Source organism: Chionomys nivalis, chromosome 13, assembly GCF_950005125.1.
Source record: "Chionomys nivalis chromosome 13, mChiNiv1.1, whole genome shotgun sequence".
NCBI classification, from domain to species: domain Eukaryota; kingdom Metazoa; phylum Chordata; class Mammalia; order Rodentia; family Cricetidae; genus Chionomys; species Chionomys nivalis.
The window spans coordinates 27,600,175-27,624,299 of record NC_080098.1 but is presented as its reverse complement, the minus strand read 5'-3'; the positions used below and the strand labels follow the sequence as shown (position 1 = coordinate 27,624,299).

The 24,125-nt window shown below is 38.3% G+C and overlaps 2 protein-coding genes across 2 annotated transcripts in view; both read right to left on the bottom strand.

The window, feature by feature from the left end:
• The window catches only part of LOC130885467 (3-alpha-hydroxysteroid dehydrogenase-like), a 29,425-nt gene extending 29,177 nt beyond the window's left edge, over positions 1–248 (bottom strand). Inside the window, exon 1 of the mRNA XM_057786956.1 lies at positions 91–248. Coding sequence (XP_057642939.1) covers positions 91–174 — 84 coding nt within the window. The 5' untranslated portion in view covers positions 175–248. The remainder of the gene's footprint in view (positions 1–90) is intronic.
• A 4,815-nt stretch (positions 249–5,063) lies between these two features.
• LOC130885464 (aldo-keto reductase family 1 member C15) lies at positions 5,064–23,788 on the bottom strand. Its single transcript, XM_057786952.1, has 9 exons — positions 23,603–23,788; positions 18,979–19,146; positions 17,558–17,674; positions 17,240–17,317; positions 16,106–16,228; positions 12,828–12,937; positions 9,806–9,971; positions 7,612–7,694; positions 5,064–5,391 (listed from the first exon to the last, which is right to left on the bottom strand). The coding sequence occupies exons 1-9, from the start codon at positions 23,687–23,689 to the stop codon at positions 5,349–5,351; spliced, it is 975 nt and encodes a 324-aa protein (XP_057642935.1). The 5' UTR covers positions 23,690–23,788; the 3' UTR covers positions 5,064–5,348.
• Between the last annotated feature and the right edge of the window lie 337 nt (positions 23,789–24,125).

The window sequence follows — 24,125 nt, the reverse complement described above, 5'->3', positions numbered from 1 at the left end:
AGACAGGAGCAAATCTGAAAGTACATTCAACCTCCACACATCCTTGACTATTTTTTAAATAAACCCTTATACCCAAGACATAAATATTACCTTATCAGGCACAGTGGTTCCAAACCCCAGTACAGGGATGAAGTGACCATCATTCAGAGTCACACGCAGAGGCACAGAACTCATAGCTTGTCAATCATGCAACTAAGCAGGTCTTGAGTCTTCTGCTTGCACAGGGTGCAGTCCAGCAAAATATGAAAGCTCCTTAAATATCTAGTGGAAAGTTAAACAGTGGCATGTGGGAGGAGCTGCTTAAAGCAATAGTCCACAGGAAAGAGAGCTAAAGGCTGCTTGCATTTTATGAATGTGAACTCTAATAAATTACTGCAGAGTGAAAATGAAAGCATGAATTTCTTCTAGAAGAAAAGAGTCTGTTGATAATCCACACTGACTTCTTTAAATTGGAAAAATAAAACTGGTGGATAGTAACTGATCAATCACATGTTACCTACAACTGCTGCTGGGAGCTCAGTTTCTCTTGGAAAGGGTATCTCTTCTTCTTTACTTTGTAAAGAGTAAGATTCTCATTGTGATTTTTCCACACAGACACATAGTATCTTGATCATACTGCTTTGTCCACAATGTCTTTTGTTCTCTCTTTGACTCTCCAAACAGCCCCCCTTCTACTCTACGTCTTTCTGAAAATCTAGACACCATCTATGGAGAACACATGAGCTATTTGCCTTCCTAAGTTGTGGTTTTTATGTTTATCGAGATCATTTCCACCTAGCTTCATCCACTTTCCTGCAAATAAGATATTTTCCTCCTTATAACTTAATAAAAGTCCACTTTATATGTAAGCCACATTTTCCTTATCCATTCATCCTCGTATTGGCACCTAGACTGATTCTATATATTGGTCACTTTGCAAAGTACCTTTAAAAACACGGGTATGTAGATATTGCTATTATTCTCACTTGCATTCATTTGCATACACTTCAGGAGCAGCATATCTAGACCAAAATGAAGTTTATGTTTTAGTTTTCTGAAGCTACTCATACTGATTTCCATACTGGCTGAAGTAACTGACATTCTTACCAGCATTATAGAAGGACCCCACCACCACCCTTCCTCAAGAGCATTCATTGGTCTTTATTTTCTGGATTCAGTCATCTCATTGGTGACAGAATCTCTAGCTTGGCCTTGCATATTCTTGATTGCCATAAACAGTGAACATTTTTATACTCTTATTAGTCATCCTAGAGCTCTTTACTTTCTTCATTTATGGTTGAATGGTTTATTATTTGGATTGTTCAGTACTTTAAATGTTCTGGATGCTCACACTTTGAAAGATGAATAGCTGCTAAAGGTCCACTTGCATTCCGTAGGCCGTTCCTTCACTTTGATAATTGTTTCCTTTTCCTACTGCTTGTATTTTTCCATATTTTCTATATGCTATGCTGACATTTGCGTAGCAATTATGAAGGATATCTTTTCTATTTTTTGTAAGTACCTGCTAAGTAACCAGCCTTCTCTTCGAGACTTCATCCTCTATGCCACTCAGAGAAGAGAAAACAAATTAAAGAAACAGTACAGAAATTTAAAAAATCAGATAGCTGAGTTTGCCTTGTTTCATCCATGTGATGATGGTGACACACACATCTGAGTGGAGCACCCTCAGAGGTGATACTGGTACAGCCACCCTTCTCTTTGTGGTGTGGAATGGCAGGATTGCTTGCTACATTAGCAATTGTATTGTCCTTGGAACAGATGGAAAGACAAACACAACTAACACTGCTTCAACTAAAGGGGGATTCAAACATGGCCATCTTGCACTATGTAGTGTAGATTGGAACGTCTCCTTGAGGTATGGGCTGTGCTCCATGATTATAGAGGTTCCTCCCAAGCCTCCGAGAGACTAGATAACATACTACAACCCCTGAAAGTAGCAAATACAGGATGGGACTGTAAACAAGCTATGATGTCAGCTGTGCAGCCCTTGCTCTGGGCAATAAGACAAGTAACTGAGCTAGCAGTCGATAAAAAATAATAAGAGAGGAAGCCCAATGAGAAGAAGACAAGTGGATGCATGGGTTATCTGTATGAGCAATGAAAGGTCCTGACACAATATCCTGAGTACAAATCTAAGCTGTGATAATGAAATGAGTGATCAAAGCAGTGAGTAACATAAGACAGGATTATAACAGCCTTTCAAACATATCACAGAGGTGATTTCCAACTTGGTAAATGAGACAAAAGCTAAAGGATTCACTGTGGTCTGGAGCATATAATCACTGCTGCTGGTCAGGCTTCAATAGCATCTTTGTTTCTCAAGCTATTGAAAGTCGCACCTACCCTTATTTGAGGAGCTATTGATAGCTGATGACTGGTTAGGGAGGGAGTGTCAGTTTGCATTAAATGTGTGGCACCTGGTAAGTGAGTCATGCTGAATATGTGAGCAGCACAAACTGAACTCCTTTTGAAATTAAGAATAAAAAGAATACATGAGGTTGGTAGGTGTTTGTTGGATCTAAGTGGAGTCAGGGGAAGTGGAGGAGCAAATACGATCACAATATAATAATTATTGTGACACTCCCAAATAATTAATAAGAAGTATTATGTTAAAAGAAAGAAAATTGAGCACAGTTGCTCACACCTTTAATTCAGTACTCAGGAAGTAGAAGCAGACATAACTCTGTGAATTTTAGACCAGCCTGGTCTACAAAAAGAGTTCTAGAACAGTTAAGACTTTGTAGAGGGGCACTGTATCAAAAATAAGAAGGAAAAAAGAAAGGAAGGAAGGGAGGGAGGGAGGGAGGAAGGGAGGGAGGGGGGAAGGAGGGAGGGAGGGATGGAGGGGGAGGGAGGGAAAGGGAGGGAGGGATGGAGGGGAGAGGGAGGGATGGAGGGAGGGAGGGAGGGGGAGGGAGGGAGGGAGGGAGGGGGAGGGAGAGGGAGGGAGGGAGGGAGGGAGGGAGGGAGGGAGGGAGGGAGGGAGGGAGGGAGGGAGGGAGGGAGGGAGGGAAAGAAGAAAACAGCAACTAACATTCCCACTCTGCTACCATTCTTCCCACTCTTCAATTCACTTCAAATAATTGTCAAGAATATGGAAGGTCGAGATTATAATCTTACTTACAAACTAATAAACTAGTTAGATATGTTTTGTACATGGTGGCAGAAACCCTAAAACTCCTGCGTTAGGGATAAGTGAAGATTTGTTGCTCAAAAGTAAGGTCACTTTTTCATCATTTCCTGAATTTCTAGGTTTCAGAGCATGAAATGAAATAATTCAATGGCACATGAACATTCAGTAGGTTGAGTAAAAAGAGTAATGGGAATCCATGTTATTTACAATGAACAGTAAGCATGGCTGCCTCTTTAACAAGGAGATTAGTTGTTTACTTTATTAGACATGATTCACATTTCCTTGCAGGGAGATGCTGTCTCTACATGTCAAGATTGTTCAATATACAAACTTGTTGAATAAATATAGAATGAAGCACAGTCAGTCCCTCCACTTGTCATGTGTAAAAACAATGTAAGAAATTCTAGCAGGTAGATACTCATATGTTCCTACCCCTAGGCACAGAACACATGTCAAATGTTAGTGCTAGGAGAACATGTGACAGTTTCTTCTACATGTGTATCCCTTTATTAGCTAACCACACTCTAGTGAAGGACGACACATCCGAAATTATTTTGGTAGCACAACTAATCTTAAGAGATTTTTGTTTTTGGTGTTTGTTTGTTTTTTGGTTGGTTGTTTGATTGGTTGGTTAGTTGGTTAGTTAGTTGTTTGTTTGGTTGGTATGGTTGTTTTCTTAGGACACTATGTTGGAATGATAGGGAAGGGAATGGATCTGGGAAGAGCTGAGGATAAATATGCATTGCCTGAAATTTCTGTCTCGCCTGGTCCTAAAACTGTTCAGTCCCAATGAAATACACAGAGGTCTACATTAATCATAAACTGGTTGGCCTATTAGCTCAGGACTCTTATTAACTCTTACAGCCTACATTAACCCAGAATTCTTGTCTGTGTCAGCAACATGGCTTGATACCTTTGATGAGCAAGGCTTTCTCATGTTGCTTCCTCTGCATCTGGGTTAGGACTGCAGACTCAGCCTTTTCTCTTCCAAGAATTCTGCTGTTTATGCCTGGTTACTGACCAATCAGCATTTTATTAAACCAGTACAACTTACAAAACTTTACAGGGTATAAGACCATTGTCCCACAGCAAGTATGAACACAATGCATACAAAATTCTCAAAGAATTGAATTTAAGAAAAAATAAAGATAAAGAACAGAATAAATAAGTGAATAGAAAACAATGAAGAAAACAGAAAAACAAAAATAAACAAAACATCAAAAAGTAAAATTTAAAAGAAAAAATGTAAAAGATTATGAATAATTAGTTTCCAAAAGATACTTAATTGATTTCTCTTTTTTTGGTCTTATTTTTGCTTTTCAATTATGTATATGTCTTGGGGGACAGGTAAGTGCACATGAATATGTGTGCCAAAAGAGGCCAAAAGATGGACTTAGATGTCCTGGAGGCAGAGTTACATGCAATTGTGCAGTGCCAACATGTGTGCTGGGAACCACATTACAAGAAGAACACCCTCTTACCCGCTGAGCCTTCTCCAGTCCACCCCTCACCATTTCTCATTGAATACTTCAGGTTTTAATTTGTTAGTAGCCTACTCTTTCCAGTAGACTTTTTTATTCAAAATGTTCTTTCTTCTCTGTATCTGTCTATCCCTCTTTCTCTCTCTCTCCTTCTCTCCCTCCCTTCTCTTCCCCTATACCCTATTTATCTAAACAAAACTCCGCACTTAAAAATATTTATATGTAAACTTAGTCTAAATTTTCCTAATTTATTATAAAGCAGTGCCTGGAGGAAAAACAGATATTCAACAAAATTTTGCTAGGGAATTAAAAAAAAAAAAGGAGTGCATGCCACTGCCAAACCTGCTTTGATAACTAAGAAATCAAGTAAGTTAGTAAGACCTATTCTTTACAACTAGAAAAGTGCTCTAAAATTCTTGAATAAAGTTTGATAATGTATAAACATTACATTTAAAAGTATATTATCCATGTGTTGAAATTGATTTTAATTTTTAAAATAACAATGCAGTCATGAAATTACATAAAAGTCAAGAAAGATACATCAAATATTTCTTTTTATTTTATAAATTCTCTGTAATTTGTGTGTTTTTTTTATCATCAGGAAAAACACTTGAGATTTTTGTAACACTTGACAAGCACCTGGAGCAAGAATCCTGCTTCTCAACCACTCCACCAAATACAGATACACATTGTCTGGAGAGAGGAGAGTCTCTGTAATGTTTAACAGCTCATGCTCAATATTCTTCTAAAAATGGATAGTAAGGGTGATCCACTGCACTGAAAGAGAAGAAGAAACACTGGTTGTTCACGAGTCACACTTCTGACAGACAAAATGAGGACAGTTATGACTTGAGAAGCCAGAAAAACTTCTGTGGCCCCTGTCTTGCTAAATGCAAGGGAATACATCAGCAATTAAGGTTGTGGATCAACTGATTTAATTATTTTCTTCTTAGAATTTTATTATGATTGTCTGTGTGCCAAGACATGCTTGTGGAGGTCAGAGGACACCTGTGATGTAGCTTGGTAAAGGACTGTCCCAGGGGAGATGACAGTGGACACCGAGAGGAGGAAGCTGAAAGAGAATGATGTTTTCCCTAGGACTTATTCATATCACCTTTGAGAGTTCATCTTCCACAAATATTATTCAAAGTACATGTTAGAATAGGTTTTAGTGGAAACAAAGTTAAAATAGTCTTGATGCATAGCTGTACATTCATTATTGTTGAATTCTCTTTTATTTCTCTTGATTATAATACACATTAATGAGAAAGTATTTTCATGGGCCTCTGATATCATGAGCCATAATCTGTTCTCTGAGTCTAATGGGCAGGTGAGCCCTGAAGACATTTATTTTAGCCGAAGGTCATAGCATATTCTTTAATATCAGTTCACAGTGATGCAGCTTTGACCATTTGGGGGGACAGGGTCACATGTATTCTGTGTTTCAGCTGAACTCCCTGTGTATCAAGGATGACTTTAAACTTCTCATCCTCCTATTTCTATCTCCCAGGGGCTGAGAATAATGGTTTAGGCTATCATGTCTGTTTTTATGTGTTGCTTAGGAAGTGATGAACCACCCAATCTACAGCCCCAGATTGACCAGTTTTGAAATGGGGTTGTCTTGAGTCTCACTGCATATCTGAACTTCAGAAGGAATTTCTCTCTTCTGAGGTCCATAGGGATGCCTTTCTTTGTTGCAAACCTATTCTGAAAATCAGGTGTGTCTTCTGCAATGACACTGTATTAAAATACTTTCGTGTGTTGTTTCAGATCACTGAAAAGCTGGCTCTGGAAGCAGAGTTGCCACTTGCATTTAAGACCCAAAGTATTTTGTCTCGATGTATCCTCCAAAGCCCCTTGTCTAGGGTTGAGATCCCCCTGCCCATGAAAAAACTCTGACAGGGAATGAAGAAAGCAGTGAAACAGCTAAATAGTGAAAACATCATGCTTTTAGAAGAGAGACAGGTTTCCATAATGTAAATTGCCTGCCATGGGAAAAAGAAGCTGGAAGTTCAGCCATGGGAACTGCCTCATCTTCCCCTGTGACCTGCAGATAATGATATACTGTCCTGCTGTGTGAACTCTGTTCCCATAGCACTTTGTTTACTCCCAAGAGGAGAATGCCTTCCACCTGCCAAGGAATGTCAAGGGTAAGATGTGTCCCCTCCCCTCATCAGCTGTGCAGCTTTGTGTGCTCAAAGGCATTATTCAAACAACCCCCTCCAGTCAAGAGATCTCCAGTCTCTTGAGCACTTCTAGTGATAAGAAATAATCTGAATGTTTTCCATCATTTCTCTCTCCCTCCTTTGAACTCTGAGCTTTCCATAATAAAGAAAACTTCACAGAATGCCAGTAAAGGCATTCTTGAGTAGCAGATCCTAGAGTCGCTGGTTCTGTTGAATCTTGAATTTGACTTCAATTCCTCACCACCAGTCACTGGTAGATCTCCATATTCCCAGGTCTCTGCTGGATGTTATAAGCACCCATTTGGATAATGTTATCTTTTTCTTCTAGGGTTTGTTTTACTTGGAATCCTCACCCTAGGGGCTCACTCTTCTCTGCTCAGGACTGTCATTAGGAACTGTCTCAACTTCCCCAGTTGGATTTTGCCTGATGTTTGTACGCATCTAGTTTAGTAATGCAACCTTTCTGCTGTCATGTGCCCTTTTACCTAGAAGCCTCACCTAAGTAGGCCCTGTTCTCTGTTCGAGACCCCCTCTATTGAGAACCTAGGCTGGTTGTTTTAAAGTTGCTCTCTCAGTCAACTTCTGGATACTTTGAGTATGAAATTTAATTATGTTTACAACCTATCTATCTATATATCTATCACTACTTACTATTATGTAAGTATTATGTATATATATTTAAACTCACTCATTCAAAAGCAAATGCTAAGCTGCACTGATCATTACCTGGATCCTCTAGAACATCTTCATGGTTCACCTTCATGATACAAAAAGAAAATAAACCATAAAACAGTCTAGAGGCATTACTTACAATGAAAATTTAGAATATCGAAAATTTCTGTTTAGGCCATCAATCACTTTCATGTCTTCCGGGGTCAATTCAAAATCAAACACCTAGAATGAAAGACAGATTCAGAAAAAATAAAAATAATCAATAAACAAATAAATAAATAAGCCATTGAAGTGTTCCTCTACCTAAAAATATAAGGGTGATAGCAACAAGGGTGACATTAAGAGAAGAATTTTATTCACCATTGGCCTCCAGATGGCCCGGCTCTCAGAACTTTTGGCTAAATATAGCAGGACCCTCCTTTCCCATTTCTTTCCTACTTTGATCCACTTCACAACAGAAAGACTCATCAACCCCTAATCTTAAGAAAGGCAGGGAAAAAAGACTTCCAAATTAATTTTCAAATCTAGATGAAATACTAGAATTAGTCTCACCAAAATTTGTTGAACTTTTCTTCCTTTGCTACCCTGGAGTTTGATCCAGCTTTGAATAGACCCCCTCCCCAAGTCACAGAGACTAATCTAACTCCTCTCCAAGACTTGACTGAGTGGAAGAATATCTTCCCCTGATTCAAGCATATCACTTGATCATCTCATGTTCTCAAACATTATCATACATTATTCTTTTTATGAAAAAACTTTTCTGATATTATGTATAATTTATATTTATTTATATTATGTAAATATATATGTATAATCATCTATATCTATTAAATGTATCTGTGATGGTTAAAGTTAATAGTCAACTTGACAGAATCTAGAACCATCAGTGAGATGCATCATAGGGCATGCCTGTGAGGAATCACCTTGGTTGTGCTAATTGATATGAGAAGACCCATCTTGATTGTGGGTAGGATCATTCCCTGAGCAGAGGATCTTGGACTGCACAAAGCAGAGAAGAGATGAGCATGCATTCAACTGTCTCTACATTTGACTGTGTAGGCAATATAATCAGCTCCCTAAGGTTCCTGCCACTATAATTTCCCTGCAATGGTAGACAGTACCCTTGAGGTGTGATTCAGAATAAACCTTTTATTCCTAAGTTGCTTCTGCCAGAATATTTTATCACATCAGTAGGAAAAGAAACCAAGACACTGTCCATCCATCTGTCCACCAGAAGTCCTTCTGAAAAATACATTTTTTAAGTAATATGGCTGCCATATTGCAGGCGATCGTGCCTCCTGACACTTTGTTCCACCGCTGATGTCCAGTGGTAGAAGGAGAGAAACAATTCCCACAAGTTATCCTCTGGTTACCCACTGTGTGCTGGTGAGTGTGTCCTCACACATACATACAGAAACTAAATATAAGGTAATTGTTTAACCTTATGGAATTTTAAACAAAACAAATGAAAAACCACTGACTGATAGGAAAGACTAGACAGTGCACATAAGAAAGCAGTTAAGGAATAACTTTAATAATTGATTTCTTCATGTAGCCAATGTCTAAATTTATGTAGCTTTTTTCTTCATAGAGAAAAACCAATGATTAAAGGGGAAATGTCCATATATAACATCCCATACCTCAGAAAGCACACCAGTATATAACTAAATAATTATAAGTTAATGGAAAATACACACAGAACCATGGCCAGAACTATGGAAGTTTTAAGAAAAAAGCAAAAATGCATTGGAATGGTGCAGTGAGTTAACCAACCAACAATCGTATTTGGATTTAAACTTTTTTAAAAAATGATTCATTTATTTATTTATTTATATAGTATCCTGCCTGTAGGCCAGAAGAGGGCACCAGATCTCATTATGGGTGGTTGTGATCCACCACATGGTTGCTGGAAATTGAACTCAGGACCTCTGGAAGAGCAGTCAGTGCTCTTAACCACTGAGCCATCTCTCCAGTCCTGGGATTTAATCTTGATCCAAATTGTAGTCCTTAATACAAACAGAGATTTGAAAAGCATAGAATACAAAGAATAGAAATGAAGGTATTTAAAGTTCTCTGCCTTCTGAAAGGAATCCCCCAACCAACTGAAGTAATGGAGAAGCAATACAGTTTGTTAAAGAAATTGTAAAAGTCAAAACTAGTACGGAGGAAACCCAGGCTTTTGCCCAAGGCTTTCTCTGCGACCCTTTCAAGCTGCTGTCTGTAGCACACAGTTGCAATGCATGGGAGCGAATAAATAGCAAGTGTTCCCATGTGAGGGAAATCGCCCCCCGCCCCCCAGGTCTCATTCTGGAGAAATGTCCTTGGACCTTTACCTCGAAGTTCTCTTTGATTCTCTTCTCATTGAAGCTCTTGGCCAAAACCACCACACCCCTCTGTAGCTGGTAGCGCAGGGCAACCTGGCCTGGAGTTCTGTTGTGTTTCTTGGCAATGGTCTTTAAGATAGGTTCCTCCAGGAGGTATGGGCTATCACTGCTTACCCTGAGAAAAATGCAGACATAAACTAACAGAGATAACAAATCTGGACTATGTTGCTCCCTTACCTATATTCCCAGACCTCTGAGAAGTACAATATAGTATAATTAAAGCAGAATTTTGTGAGTATTAACAGAGATTTATTTTTTATTGTAGCAATTGCCAACAACTAAGTTACTCATAAATAGATGGGAAAATAAATACTGTGTAGGGCAGGTATCCATATAATAGAATATAACAGAAATATAGATACTCCCTTTTATCCTCAGAGGGTCTGGGAATAGCACTGATCCCAATATATACTATAAATATGTATATATATTAAATGATACTTTTCCAATTTATATTTGATGAATAAGTGAATCTTATCTTTGATGGTATACAAAGCTAGCATGAACTTCCCTTTTCTTCTTGACAATTTCAGAATAGAAGATTTACTCTTTTCATATATTTCAAAAATCTCAGTGTATAAATTTTCTCTTTCATTAAGCTGAGAACTTGCCCATTATCAAACGAAGTAAGTGCCTCGTTTTGCCCTATCCAAGTTTCAAGCACTACTATTCTCATGATTTTGAACCTTTATTAAGTAAAATAAAGGTTCATTAAATACAAGCCCTACCATGTTATGATGGTTGTCCTGATAAACCAAACAACAAACAAGTGCCTAGCTATCATGGAGTAGATTTAGTGAGAACACACTGAAAAAGGATAATCCTTGTCCCAGACAGCATATGATTTCATCAAGTTACTTAGAATAATATGCAATCTCAAATTAAGAATTGCATATTTCTAGAATTTTTCAATTGATAGTTTCAAGCTACCACTAATTGATAACTAAAAGTTTGAAAAGGAAAGGAAAAGAAAGGAAGGAAGGAAGAAAGGAAGGGAGGGAGGGAAGGAAGGAAGGAAGGAAGGAAGGAAGGAAGGAAGGAAGGAAGGAAGGAAGGAAGGGAAAGAAGGAAGGAGAAAAAAGACAAAAGAGAGACAGAAAGACAGACAGATGGAGAGGGAGGAAGAGGAAGTAAGAAAAGAATTCAGGAGAATTGCTATAAAATTTCATGAGCTCAGGTAATTGTGCTGACACAGGCCAAAAAAAGCATAGACATATGAATTCCAGATAGGCATGGGAGCAGAAGTCTGCAATCCTAGAGCTTGGGAGACTGAAGCAGGAGGCCCCCATCATTGAGTTTGAAGACAACCTGCTCTACATAGCATGATCCTAATTTAATCCATTCCCCTCAACGAAAATCACAGCATTCCTATAGAACAAGTAAAACTTCTCTAGAGCAAAAGAACAGTGCAAAAATTAATAGTCTGAGAAGTGGTGAGAAACTGTCTCAGAAGTAATAAGAACTTAAAAGGCATACAAAAAACTATTTATTATTATTATTATTGATTAACTTCTGTTTTATTTTGCTTCACTTAAGAAAATCAAGTTTTTACATTAAAGGCTACACTCTATGAAAAGCTCAGGACCAGAGACAATGCCTTTGACAGTCATCAAAATGTCTTCTTTCTCATGCTCTGTCTTAGTTATGGTTTCTAATGCTATGATAAAGCATCATTACAAACACAGCCTGGGAAGGAGAGGGCTTATCTCATCTTACACTTCCCCATCACAGTCCATCCTCAAAGGGGTTCATAGCAAGAGCTGAAGCAGAGGCCATCCAGGAGGGTGGCCACTGCTTTACTCAACTTGCTCTCTTATACAGCTCATGACCACAATGGTGGCCCCACCCACAGTGGGCTGGGTCCTCACACATCAATTATTAATAAAGACAATACCATACAGACTTGCCAATTGGCCAATCTTATGGATAAAATTTTTTTAGTTATAATTTCCTCCTCTTACCAGGTAAGTCTAGGCATGTGTCAAGTTAACCAAAAGAAAAAGAGAACAAAAAAAGAAAGAAAAGGAAGAGAAAAAAATCAACCACTGTGGGCAGAACTCAGAATTCACTACTAAATGTAATACCAGTACTATTTTTCAAAGCCTAGTTATAATTTCCTCTTTCTAGCAGATAAGTCTAGGCATATGTCAAGTGTCAAGTTAACCCACCCCCAAAAAGAAAAAAACAAAGAAAGAAAGAGAGAGAGAGAGAGAGAGAGAGAGAGAGAGAGAGAGAGAGAGAGAGAGAGAGAAAGAAAGAAAGAAAGAAAGAAAGAAAGAAAGAAAGAAAGAAAGAAAGAAAGAAAGAAAGAAAGAAATCAACCAGTGTGGGCATATGCAAATCTACTGTCTCTGAGTCTACAAACAGAACTCAGAATTCACTGATAAATGTAATAGCAGTACTATTTTCATAAGCCTGTGGAACTTTAACATATCAATGCACATGCAACTATAAGTTCATGAATTCAGCTGCATATATCCTTTGAAAAATGTCTTGTAACATGTTAGATACTCTGCAAGTCAATATCACCACTTGGAAAGACGTCATGTTTTCTTCTGGGAATTCTCTTTTGGGTTTCTGTATAACATTAGCTGATATTATGAGGGAAGATGGTTCTAAGTCCCTCCTAAATTAAACATTAAATATTGCAGAAATAAGGAAGTTTCTAGAAAGAATACGAATGTGGGTTTTACATTCCACACACTTGTCAAAATGGCATGGCTAGGATATATGTAGTCTCATCTCTGTAAACTGGGCCTTAAAATCTATGCTTATTAGTGCTGCAAACAGGTAGACTTATAAAGCAAGAATAAAAGACCACTAGTTAGCCTGAAGTTCAACCCTGGTGCATAGGAACTTCTGCACTGTTAAATTGTTTCTTCATAGTTGAACTTTTCCACAAGGTTAAAAGTTAATGTTTGTCAACATGGAATTATTGACATAAGGAAATAAAGTCCAATGATCTCATTACCAGTTTGGGTCTCTGTGGGATCCCAGAGCACTGTAGGCAACTAGAACAATGTCTTTAGACTTGCAGAACTCCAGGAGTTTGCTCTGGTTGAGATATGGGTGACATTCTACCTGTAAATTTCCAAAACAAAAAGGTATTAGAATGTATGAGCCAACAAGGTCATGCAGTTTTTAAAAGTGCCTTAAGGGCAGATCTACTTCTATACTGACTTAAGTACAATATGTTTCAAATTTTCCCTGAAATACTTCCTTCTGTCCTTTTATTAGTATTTTAAGATTAAAATCTCCCTTTTGCCCCCTAGAGAGGGAAGAAGTGGCAGCCTAGTAGAAGGACCCAGTGTTCAGGGGAACAAAGGAGGAGAGAAAGATAAACAAGAGTGGCTGCACTGGATGGGGAAATATCATGCCTTTTAACCTTCAGGGACTCACATGACCTTGGTCTTCTGTTTTCAAACCTTTTAATCTGATCCTCAATGTAACCTACAAACTATCACAGTAACTAGTTTCCCCTATCATGTGGGGAACTTTAACAGGATAAAATGCTTAATTTCGTTCATAAACAGATCAAAGGAGAAAGAGAGTGAGAGTGAGAACAGAGAACAGGAAGAAGGGAAATAGAGGAGTGAGGATGGATAGTGTATATGAATACAAGAGAGCGATCCTCTAATTTCACAAAAAACTTCATAGACTTCAACCCAGTGACAATATTTGGCCATTTTACCTCCCTACTTTGAATCAACTTACTCTAAAAATCAAAAAAAGCTATGTGTGGGGTGAGGGGCTAGCAGAGTAGTGGGGTGCATGCCTTTAATCCCAGCACCCAGGAGAGAGAGGCAGGCAGATCTCTGTGAGTTCAAGACCAGTCTGGACTATAGAGCAAGTTCCAAGACAGGCTCCAAAGCCACACACACACACACACACACACACACACACACACACACAAATCCTTGTCTTAAGTAAGCAAAGAACTCTCAACAAAGGAATCTAAAATGGCTGAAAGGCACTTAAGGAAATGCTTAACATTCTTAGCCTATAGAGAAACACAAATCCCTGTAACTCTGAGATTCCATCTTATACCCATAATAATAGCTAAGACTAAAAACATTGATGACAGCTTATGCTTAAGAGGTTGTGGGGTAGAGGAAACACTCCTGAATTGTTGGTGGGAATTCAAACTTGTACAGCTTTTTTGGAAATCAGTATGGTGATTTCTCAGAAAATTAGGAAACAACCTACCTCAAGACCCAGCAATATCACTTTTAGGTATATACCCAAAAAATGCTCCATAAGGACATGTCCACAACTATGTTCATAGAAACATTATTTGTCATACCCAGACCCTGAAACAATCTAAATCTCCCTTAATAAAAGAATTAATAAAGAAAATGTGGTACATTTACATAATGAAGTACTATACAGCAGAAAAAAATAATGACATCTTAAAATTTGCAAATGAATGAATCTAGAAAACATCATACTAATTGAGGTAAACCCAGACCCAGAAAGACAAGTATAATATGTACTCACTCATAAGTGGCTTTTAGACATAAAGCAAAGAAAACCTACAATTCACAACCTCAAAGAACCTAAACAATGAGAACTGTAAAAAAAACATACATGGGGGCTGGAGAAATGGCTCAGAGGTTAAGAGCACTAGCTATTCTTCCAGAGGTCTTGAGTTCAATTCCCAGCAACCACACGGTGGCTCACAACCATCTGTAATTAGATGTGGCACCCTCTTCTGGCCTGCAGGGATACATGCAGACAGAACACTGTATACATAATAAATAAATAAAGCTTTAAAAAGAAGAAAAGCATACATGGATATAATCTACATTGGTAGTAGAAAAAGACAAGATCTACCGAGTAAATTGGGAGTGTGGGTGTTGAAGAAGCTGCAGGTTGCATTCCACAGCCCGGCTCCCAGCTGCCTGGCTAGCTTATGCCCCGAAATAACAACACACAAACTGTATTCTTTTAAACACTGCCTGGCCCATTATATCTAGCCTCTTCTAGGCAAATTATTACGTATTAATTTAGCCCATTTCTAATAATCTGCGTAGCACCACTAGGTGCGCTTACCGGGAAAGATTCAGCATGTCTGACCTGGCGGCTGGCTGCATTGCTTTTGGCTCTGAGAGGAGCTGCCCTGCATCTCAGCTCACTTCCTCTTCCTCCCAGCATTCTGTTCTGTTTACTCCACCTACCTATGCTCTAACCTATGAGGCCAAGCAGTTTCTTTATTAATTAACCAATGACCTTCCTCCATCATGTGGGGATTATTGGGAGGGCAGAAAGGGGAAGTGGGAAAGAAAGGAGGGAAGCAGAGAAAAATATATAGCTCAATAAAAACAATAAAAAATTTGTTTTAAACAAAAAATAAATATCTTACAAGATATAGTAACACTTAGCTACTTGGGAGAGTAAGACAGGAAGACTAAAATCTCAAGGCCAACCAGATCATTCAGAGAGAGCCTACCTCAAAATAATTTATTACAGACCACAAGCTAAAACTTAGTATTACAGCATTTGCCTACTGTGAGTGAGGCCTCTGGTTCAATCCCAAGTACCATGAAAATAAAAAACCGTGATCATACTTTGACACTCATGATATTTAGTGATACCAATCTTTGTTGAAAGTATAGGTGTTTAAACAGTGTTCAAACACTGTTAATTATTTTAAACTATGTATTTTTAAAATATGGGCTAAAACTACATGATGCCTGCCTCAATACTTCAAATAGTATGTATAAGACAAATTTGTACAGAAGAGAAATTATTGCTTGAGTGCGCTGATGAGCACAAGTGAAGGAAGTTGTACTCACACAATTCTCAGTGCATTTGTGGCTCTAAATTCTGCAAAAGTTAATAAAAGTCTTTGAAAGTTATTAAAAAATATTTTCATCCTATATTTATGAAAGAAACCAGCACAAATTATCTAGGGTGCCACGAGAACAATACAGGAGCAAGATAATTTTGTGTGCTTCATTTCAATCAAGTTTTATTAAAGATTTTATATGATTTTCAGTACAGCACACGTTGTATTACTGAGCAGTGGTATTCCTTCTAAGAGCTGTGATTTCAGTCAATCAAACAGCCTTCCCCTGTCTTGTTCTTCCCTCTCTTGTCAACCTGAGCCATAATTGATATTTCCTGTCTCTGTGAAAATAGCTATAACCTAAATAGCTTGTTTGAAAAAGAGATTTGGGGAGTACCAAGTAATGAAGAAGTTTGTGAAGAACAGAAGGTAAAGCACAGCCCAGGTGAACTAGAGCTCACCTGATTGCAAGTGGGCTTGTACTTTAGCCCTGGTTTGTTCAGAATCAATTCCAGCTGTTTGCGGTTGAAATTGGACACCCCGATGGACTTGGTTAAACCTAAGTCTTTACACTTCTCCAGTGCCTGGGGAGGAAGAAAGTGTGTAGTTAATCCTATTTGTACTCTGCCCTTTAGAGATTCTCCTTGGGATTTTTTGAACACTTACATAATAATTTCAGTTGCTTACATAATAACTTCAGTTACTTACATAATTTTGGTTACAATTTCAAAACAGTTTTGACACTTGAATAAGCCTTGCCTAAGGCACTCACCTGCAATGAATACATATTTGTCATTCATTTACATGCACACTAAGAACAGCAAGTACGTAAAAGTCTCGCTTTACCTTCCCCACCCTCGTCAGTGGCATCTATTGTGATGCCAGGCTTATAATGGTTCTTCAATAAATGTCATCATAGTCAAAGACAAAGAATTCTAGGATCTTGTGCTAGGTAAAATATATTGTTACATTTTCTCTTTAATGTTGACAAACTATATACAGGATAGGGTATATAGTGGCAGGTTTCATTCTCTATCACAGCCTGCTCTGTGCTAAGGCAGATTACACTTCTCCAAAGGCGTGTTTGTCTGTCCTGGAAGAGTACTGTAACCCTTCTTTAATGTCTTTCAGTTAATCCCTTTTATATGGCTTATATTGTTAATGGGATCTAGGAGGCAAAGAAATGTCTACCTCAAATCATAGTTGAGATTAAAAAATAAACTCAGACCCTCTCAACTCTTCCTCTACAGATCAGATTACAGAAAGACAGAGAAGCAATGGTGGTGCTGTTACTGTTGTGGTTTATTCTTCTCTCATGTATTATATCCCTACCACAGCTCCCCCACCTCCACCACTCCTCCCATTCCTCCTCCTCATCTCCTCTCTCCCCCATATCCACTCATTTGTTTACCTACAGAAATGAGCAGGCCTCCCAGAGATATCAGCTGAACACAGAATAGTAAGGTATTATAAGTCTAGGCATTATGATATGCCTTAGATTTGTCATATAAGGACGCAAAATCCATCTCTTCTAATTCTTTATTAATTGCATCTTCTCTTGCCACACAGTGCTTATTGTCTACAGCAGTACATACCTCCCATGTATCATGAATGTCCACTACATCTAAAATAATTTTTCCACTGGCATCCTTTGGCACAAGTTCCTCTCCAGGCTAGAATGCAGAGAGAAAAAAAGTTAACAAAACTTTCTCTAATAGTCAATTTCTTCTGGCAAGTGAGCTTACTCATCCAAAATTCACTCTGTGTGTGAGAGTGTGTGCACATACATGTATGCACATGTGTCGTTAAGGGGAGACTCTGGAGAAAGAAAAGTGAAATTATGTAATAGATTATACTGGAATATCTTCTCTTTCATTGCCAACACAACGAGGGAATAAAAATCCCAAACTGACCTTCATAGCAAACGGTGCATGAATGATACAGAGATCTACATAATCCAGCCCAAGTTTCTTCAGTGATCTCTCCAGGCACTGACAAACCAACTCTGGTCTAAGGAAAGTCGTCCAAATCTATAGTTTCCAAACAGAATTACACACTGTGGTGAAATGATTGAGATGGGCTATGGTAGTCTCAGCTAAACTAAGAACATCTGGGGCTAAGTTTTTTATTTTTATTTAAATTTTTATACAATTTGTATCATGCTTTCCCCCTCATCCAACTTTTCCCAGATCCTACCTGTAACCCTACATAATTTTGTACTGTTCATCATAGATCACATCCTCAATAGAATACTGAGATTTACTTGAGTGATGACAATGTGAGGAGACTGAGCAGAAATTAGAAAGCAACTAATTTAAGTGTTTCAAGAACTAGAAGTTTTGGTCTCAAAAGAGTCAAGAAGTGATGAGTTGGATGTGGGACAAATAGAGAGAAGATATAGAAGATACATAGCAAAACATTAAATCAGAGGACTGAGCAACATCTAGTAGAAAACTCCACCACATTGAAGTAGCCAGATGGACTTTCCCAGTTAAAAGTCCATCCAGGGCAGAGTGATGTATCTTCTTGGGTGAGGCTTCCAAGAAACTGAACAAACAGCAGTAAAGTAGACAAAGGATTTACTGTTCTTAGCAAATCCAGAACCAATTCTAAGAGATCTCATCTAAAAACAAGATGTCACCAGTGTAAACATAGGTAGGAGACATCTGTAGAGACCTCAGTTCAGATAGAATCACACTGGAAGACTGCCTTTCCACCTGAGGAAATGTTAAAAATATCAGTCCATTTAGTGCAGATTTCAGAAAAGGATTTTCCCTTTCATGAACAATATTCTCAACCTCACTTGGGAATCTACTGAAGAATTAGTTACTCAGGACCCAGCGAGGCCAGATTATCCAACAGAACTGCGTCCTTTATATCTGATAATGTCTGATATTCAGAGATACTGAGTCACTGCCACATTGAATACAGTTTGAAGCAAAACAAGATTTTTCTTATTTAATCTTTTATTTATCTTTGTGTGTGTGTGTGAGTGTATGAGAGAGAGAGAGAGAGAGAGAGAGAGAGAGAGAGAGAAAGAGAGAAAGAGAGAGAGACCACCAATGCATGTGCATGGGTTCCACACATGTTAAGGTAAGACATCAAGAATCATTTCTCTTCTATTATGTACTTGCCAAGAATAAAAGGTTACCAGGCATGGCAGCCTGCATCTTTTCTACTGCATCATTCTGTTGACCCTGTTCTTCATTTGTCTATAATGTGTCTTTGCAATAAAGCCACGATTCAATCTGAAACCCAGGGGGTGGTGTCTCCTTCCCTAGTAACATATCTGAGTTGTTACTGGCTTTCAGCCATTTTGGCCATACGTGCTCACCTTGGTGGTGTAGAATAAATCCTCCCTCTTCACAGTTCCATCAGCCATCTTGTCTCTGAGGGCCTGTCCAACTTCCTCCTCATTTTGGTAGAAGTATGCAGCATCTATGTGACGGAAACCTACATCAATGGCTATTTTGGTGGCCTCATTAGCCTTGCTCTTTGGAATCTATAAAACAAGAGTAGAAAAATTTGGAGATGTGACTAATTCAGGAAAAAAAGACATTTATATCTTCATCACATTTTTTTCCGAGTTGCTGCCACCACTATGGTTGATCGTGTTTGATAATACAAACTTGATAATAGATTTACAATCTATCTGGAGACACAAACTACAAAAGAATTAACTTCTAAATCTTGACTGATTGAATTAGTGATGTGGGATTCTTATCAAGCATGTCAATGAAAGTTTCATTCAATAAAGATTAGTTGGAAGGAACTAGCTAGCAGGAAAGCAGCATACTGGGAGAAAAATTCTAAGTCCCTCAGTATATTAGACAGGTGTACATATACATAGGTATTTGTGAGGTGATGAATGATAATTAGCTCCTATTTTCCATCGTTTTCAAATTTGTCCAAATAAGTCTTCAGTTCACTCAAGATTCTTTTGTTCCCTTCATTTTGCAGGTCTCTGCATTCAGCATTTATGCAGTAAGCATTTACTGAGTGCTGCCTTCTAGCTCAACACTATATGAGGCTCTTGAGTACTAGGCATTTTTCCATGAACAAACTGGCTTCCCTTCTTTCATGAGGTTTTTGGAAGAAGTGGAGAAGAGTGTCTTTACAAAAGAAAGTATGAAAGGTGGATGGGATAGCTCACACCTACAATCCTAGCACTTCACAGATGGAGAGGCAGGAAGAGCAGAAGGTCAAGTTCATCCTTATCTATATAGTGAGTTCAAGGTCAGCATGAACTGCTTGAGACCTTGTTTTAATCAACATCATTATCATTCTCTTTCTCTTTAACCTCATCTTAAAAGCTTTTCATCTATGCTTCAAATACCTCTATTTTGTTGTGAAAGCCACACAGAAATGGATGTTTAGCCTTTGAAGACTCCTATGATTACCAGAATGAATTTGAATGACAATTAGAAACTTGATCATAAACACTAAATTGGATAATAATCAGGTAAGAGTGACAGAATTTACCAGAATTGCTTTAATAGGCATATGTATAAATGTATATTGTACATGATGGTGGTAAATTGTCATAGGCTGCTAAAGCTCATTAAGAAGCTGATTATGGAAGCAGATTTTCCCCTCTACCAACTTCAGACTGAAACATGTTTATGTCAGTTGTCCTTGAAAACTCTCTGCTCTGGGTCAGGTTGACCCTCTGGCTTTGTACCAGGGGGAAAAAAATCTCAAGCAGCTAACAGTTTTGAAAACATGCCTTTAAAACAGAATATTAATCATTCCCAACAGAGGTGATTGTTATTTATTCCATGATATGAAAAGGCTACAGCATGAGGAAGGAGAAGAGGAGGAGGGGCAGCAGCAACAGCAGAAGGAGACAGTGGAGGAGAAGGAGGAGGAGGAGGAGAAGAAGAAGAAGAAGAAGAAGAGGAGGAGGAGGAGGAGGAGGAGGAGGAGGAGGAGGAGGAGGAGAACAGTTGTCTCACCGGAAGCTCATCCATACGGAGAGAGAGCAAAATAAGGTACTCGAATTTACTGCCTCAGTTTCCCCATTTAGTTCTTGCTGGATGCAGTGAACATCCAATCTGATGATATCAACTCTTTCTGCTGCTATTTGTTCAGTTACTTGGAACGCTCATCCAAGGGGATACTTCACTCTACCCAGGATGTACTTTTAACTGGAAAATTCCATCTGGTTGCCTAAATGGGGTTCCCACAGTTAGTTTCTAGTAGATGTTTTTCAGCCCCTGATTTAATGTTTTGCTATCTATATTCTGCTTCTCTCTGTTTGCCCCTCATAATTTATTCTTTTACATTTCTGCATATATTTAATAAATCACTCATTCAAAACCAAAAGTATAGCCATCATAGATGATACTCTGAACCAGTAAAATATGTATTAGTCCTTTTTAGTTTAAATTCTAGCTCATTGATTTCAATACCTATGCTGACAAAAATTGATCCACTAATTTTACATGCAGGAAGTTTACATGAGTCTGCCCTTGGTCTGCATCAGAACTGGGAAGACTGAAGGGTAGGTAGGATGCTAAATTCATATCCATGAAAACCACAGTGAGAGTATCTAGATGTAGCAGATGCCCAGAGAACTGAGAACTACTCTTCGAACCAGTTATTGTTACCAGGACAAGGACCACACCTTAATAAGCTGCCGCTGAGGGACAAAGTCAGGATAATAATATTTACAAAATTTCCTCAAATTTCAATCAGTGTATAATTTAATGATTTAATCAGATATCCAGTGTTTGTTTTACCCCCAGAGCACTTAGCTAGACAAACAATATCCCAAAGCATACAATGGCGCAGGCTTTTGTTCCAGCAGTGACCTCATAGGGAGGTCATTTATTGACTAAGAATCACATTCAGAATAAAAACTTCTACTATATTGTAAAAGAAGCTTCTGTTTGTTCCTTTCTATTTCTCAATGGCATGTATTACATTTACTTTTACAAGTAAAAGCATTATGGAAGAATGATTTCATTCTGTTCCCTAAGATACAATTCTATCTTTAACAAAAGTAATAAGTGTCAGTTAAAACAAACTGGTTCTGTTCAATACTAATACTTTGTCATTCTTCCACCAACATTGAATATATTGATCCCTGTCATTTGGAGACAATCCTTTCCAAGCCACCCAATGCTTCTGTTACCTGTGACTATCTTTTAACACTTTCAGTTCACTACAATGACTTATTGGATGGGTACATAATGAGTTTTGTAAGAAGTGTGATCTGATTCCCATTGTTACTTTATATTTTGCAAGCCTTCAACACTAACTTATGGATGTAATTATTGTGGATTCTCAGAGACATTTTTTAAAAGTTGGACTTATATTGTAAATGTTTATCTTTATGCCCATAGATTAGTGCATCTCTCAGTCATCATCAAAGAAGTTTCTTTTTGCCATAGACAATAACTAATACCAGGACCCACAACTGTTTGTGTCCAGAGAACAGGTATCCATAGAGGACTTACCCATAAATGGTATTTCTATTGCTCACCCTTTCTTCAAGAGGCTCAGGGAACATCATGGAAGAAAGAGTGTAAGAACCAGAGATTATGAAACAGAAAACTGCTGTTCAACAGTGTCTTCTGGATGGGATGGAACAGCTTACATTCATGAGCTGACAGCAGCTGTGGTTGTCTGCAGAAACCCTCCACAATATCAATCCAGTCAACACTGCAGCATGGACAGAGGATGGCCAGACAAGGCCTTGCCCCCACCCCAGAAAAAAAAACTGCTACTGACAGTTAATGACTTCTGGGAAATAGAAAATCCACTCTTTCAAGCATGTGGCCACACATATGTTGGCCATGTTCTGGAGGACAGCCTCATATTCAAGTACATATAGTCAGTATTAATGATTTTAGTGGAGAAGAAGAAGAAGAAGAAGAAGAAGAAGAAGAAGAAGAAGAAGAAGAAGAAGAAGAAGAAGAAGAAGAAGAAGAAGAAGAAGAAGAAGAAGAAGAGGAAGGGGAAGAAGAAGAAGAAGGGGAAGGGGAAGGGGAAGAAGAAGAAGAAGAAGAAGAAGAAGAAGAAGAAGAAGAAGAAGAAGAAGAAGAAGAAGAAGAAGAAGAAGAAGAAGAAGAAGAAGAAGAGAGAAGAAGAGAGAAGAAGAGGAGGAGGAGGAGGAGGAGGAGAAGAAGAAGAAGAGAAGAAGAAGAAGAAGAAGAAGAAGAAGAAGAAGAAGAAGAAGAAGAAGAAGAAGAAGAAGAAGAAGAAGAAGAAGAAGAAGAAGAAATGAAGATGACGTTGGAAAAGAGAAGTGAGAGTCTGAGAGGAGTTGGAGATGTGGAATGAGTGGTGCATAAGATCGAAACACATTGTGTACCTGTATAGAATTTTAAAACCTGTTCAAATAGTTGAAATTCATCAACAAATACATCTTCTTCCAAAAATCTCACAGCAAAGCTGCAGTCCAATGTTCCTACTGTTATCCATTTTCTCCTGTAATCATTGCCCATAGGAATTTCTTTTTTTTTTATTGATTTTTATTGAACTCTACATTTTTCTCTGCTCCCCTTCCGGCCTCTTTCCTCCCCCCTTCAACTCTCCCCAACAGTCCTATGCTCCCAATTTACTCAGGGGACCTTGTCTTTTTCTAACCAAGAGTAGAAAGCTGAAGAAGCCTGAGCTTTAGGTGATAAAAATTTAAAAATTAGTAAGAATACTTATATCAAGGATTTAATATACTTATAGATGTAAGGACTTAAATATATAGCAAGCACTGAGATTTGTCAGGAAACAATGTTAATAACAATAATTGACACATAATCCGCCTACAAAATCTTTAACCTCCAAATCTCCAGACCTAACATCTTGGCATCTCACCAAGCACGAACAGAAGTAAATTGTAATCAGGGAAAGGGAAGCCCTGGTGACTCATTCATCAGGTGCAGGTCTCCTGCCTTCTGAACACACTTCCAGGATAGCTGATATCTAATGCTTTAGTTCCCGAGAGGCCAACTTACTCCATCCGAAGCAAACGTGCCAAATCCAAGCACTGGCATTAAGTTTCCATCATTTAGCTTCACTGAACGATTATGTTTGAGATCCATGGTGTCCACAGCCCAACAATTCTGACTCTTGTCTTTCCTTCCTCAGTAACCTGAGCCGAATAAAAGGCAAGACTCCAGCACTACTTATTTCTATCAAGAAAGGCGGGGACAAGATTGCAAAGGCTCCAAGGTTGGAGTGAGTCCATGGCACTTCTTATAATCCCTTCATGTCTCTAAAACAAACACACCCAGAAAGCTTATGTATTAAAAGATGTTGGATTTTCAGCTCCTAAACAGAAAAGCTAGTCGTGACAATCTGCCCCTGATAGTTATACCAGACTTACTTTGTAAGATGCAAAACTCTCATCAAGGTGTTCATTTCTAAATATGAATTCTGATATAGAACCTTAGTTAATTTCCTCACCCTGTATTTGTTTTATACATCTTAACAAAAATACTTTATAAATTTTCTCAAACAAAGCTTGACATCTGTGGC

Coding starts and splice junctions, on each gene's coding strand:
- LOC130885464 (XM_057786952.1), bottom strand. CDS start 23,689: ATGGATCTCAAACATAATCGTTCAGTGAAGCTAAATGATGGAAACTTA. Junction 9,972..12,827: donor TCCCACAGAGACCCAAACTG/GTAATGAGATCA, acceptor CATTTTTCTCAG/GGTAAGCAGTGATAGCCCAT. Junction 5,392..7,611: donor CGATATTCTAAATTTTCATT/GTAAGTAATGCC, acceptor CTTCTCTTTCAG/TGCAGTGGATCACCCTTACT.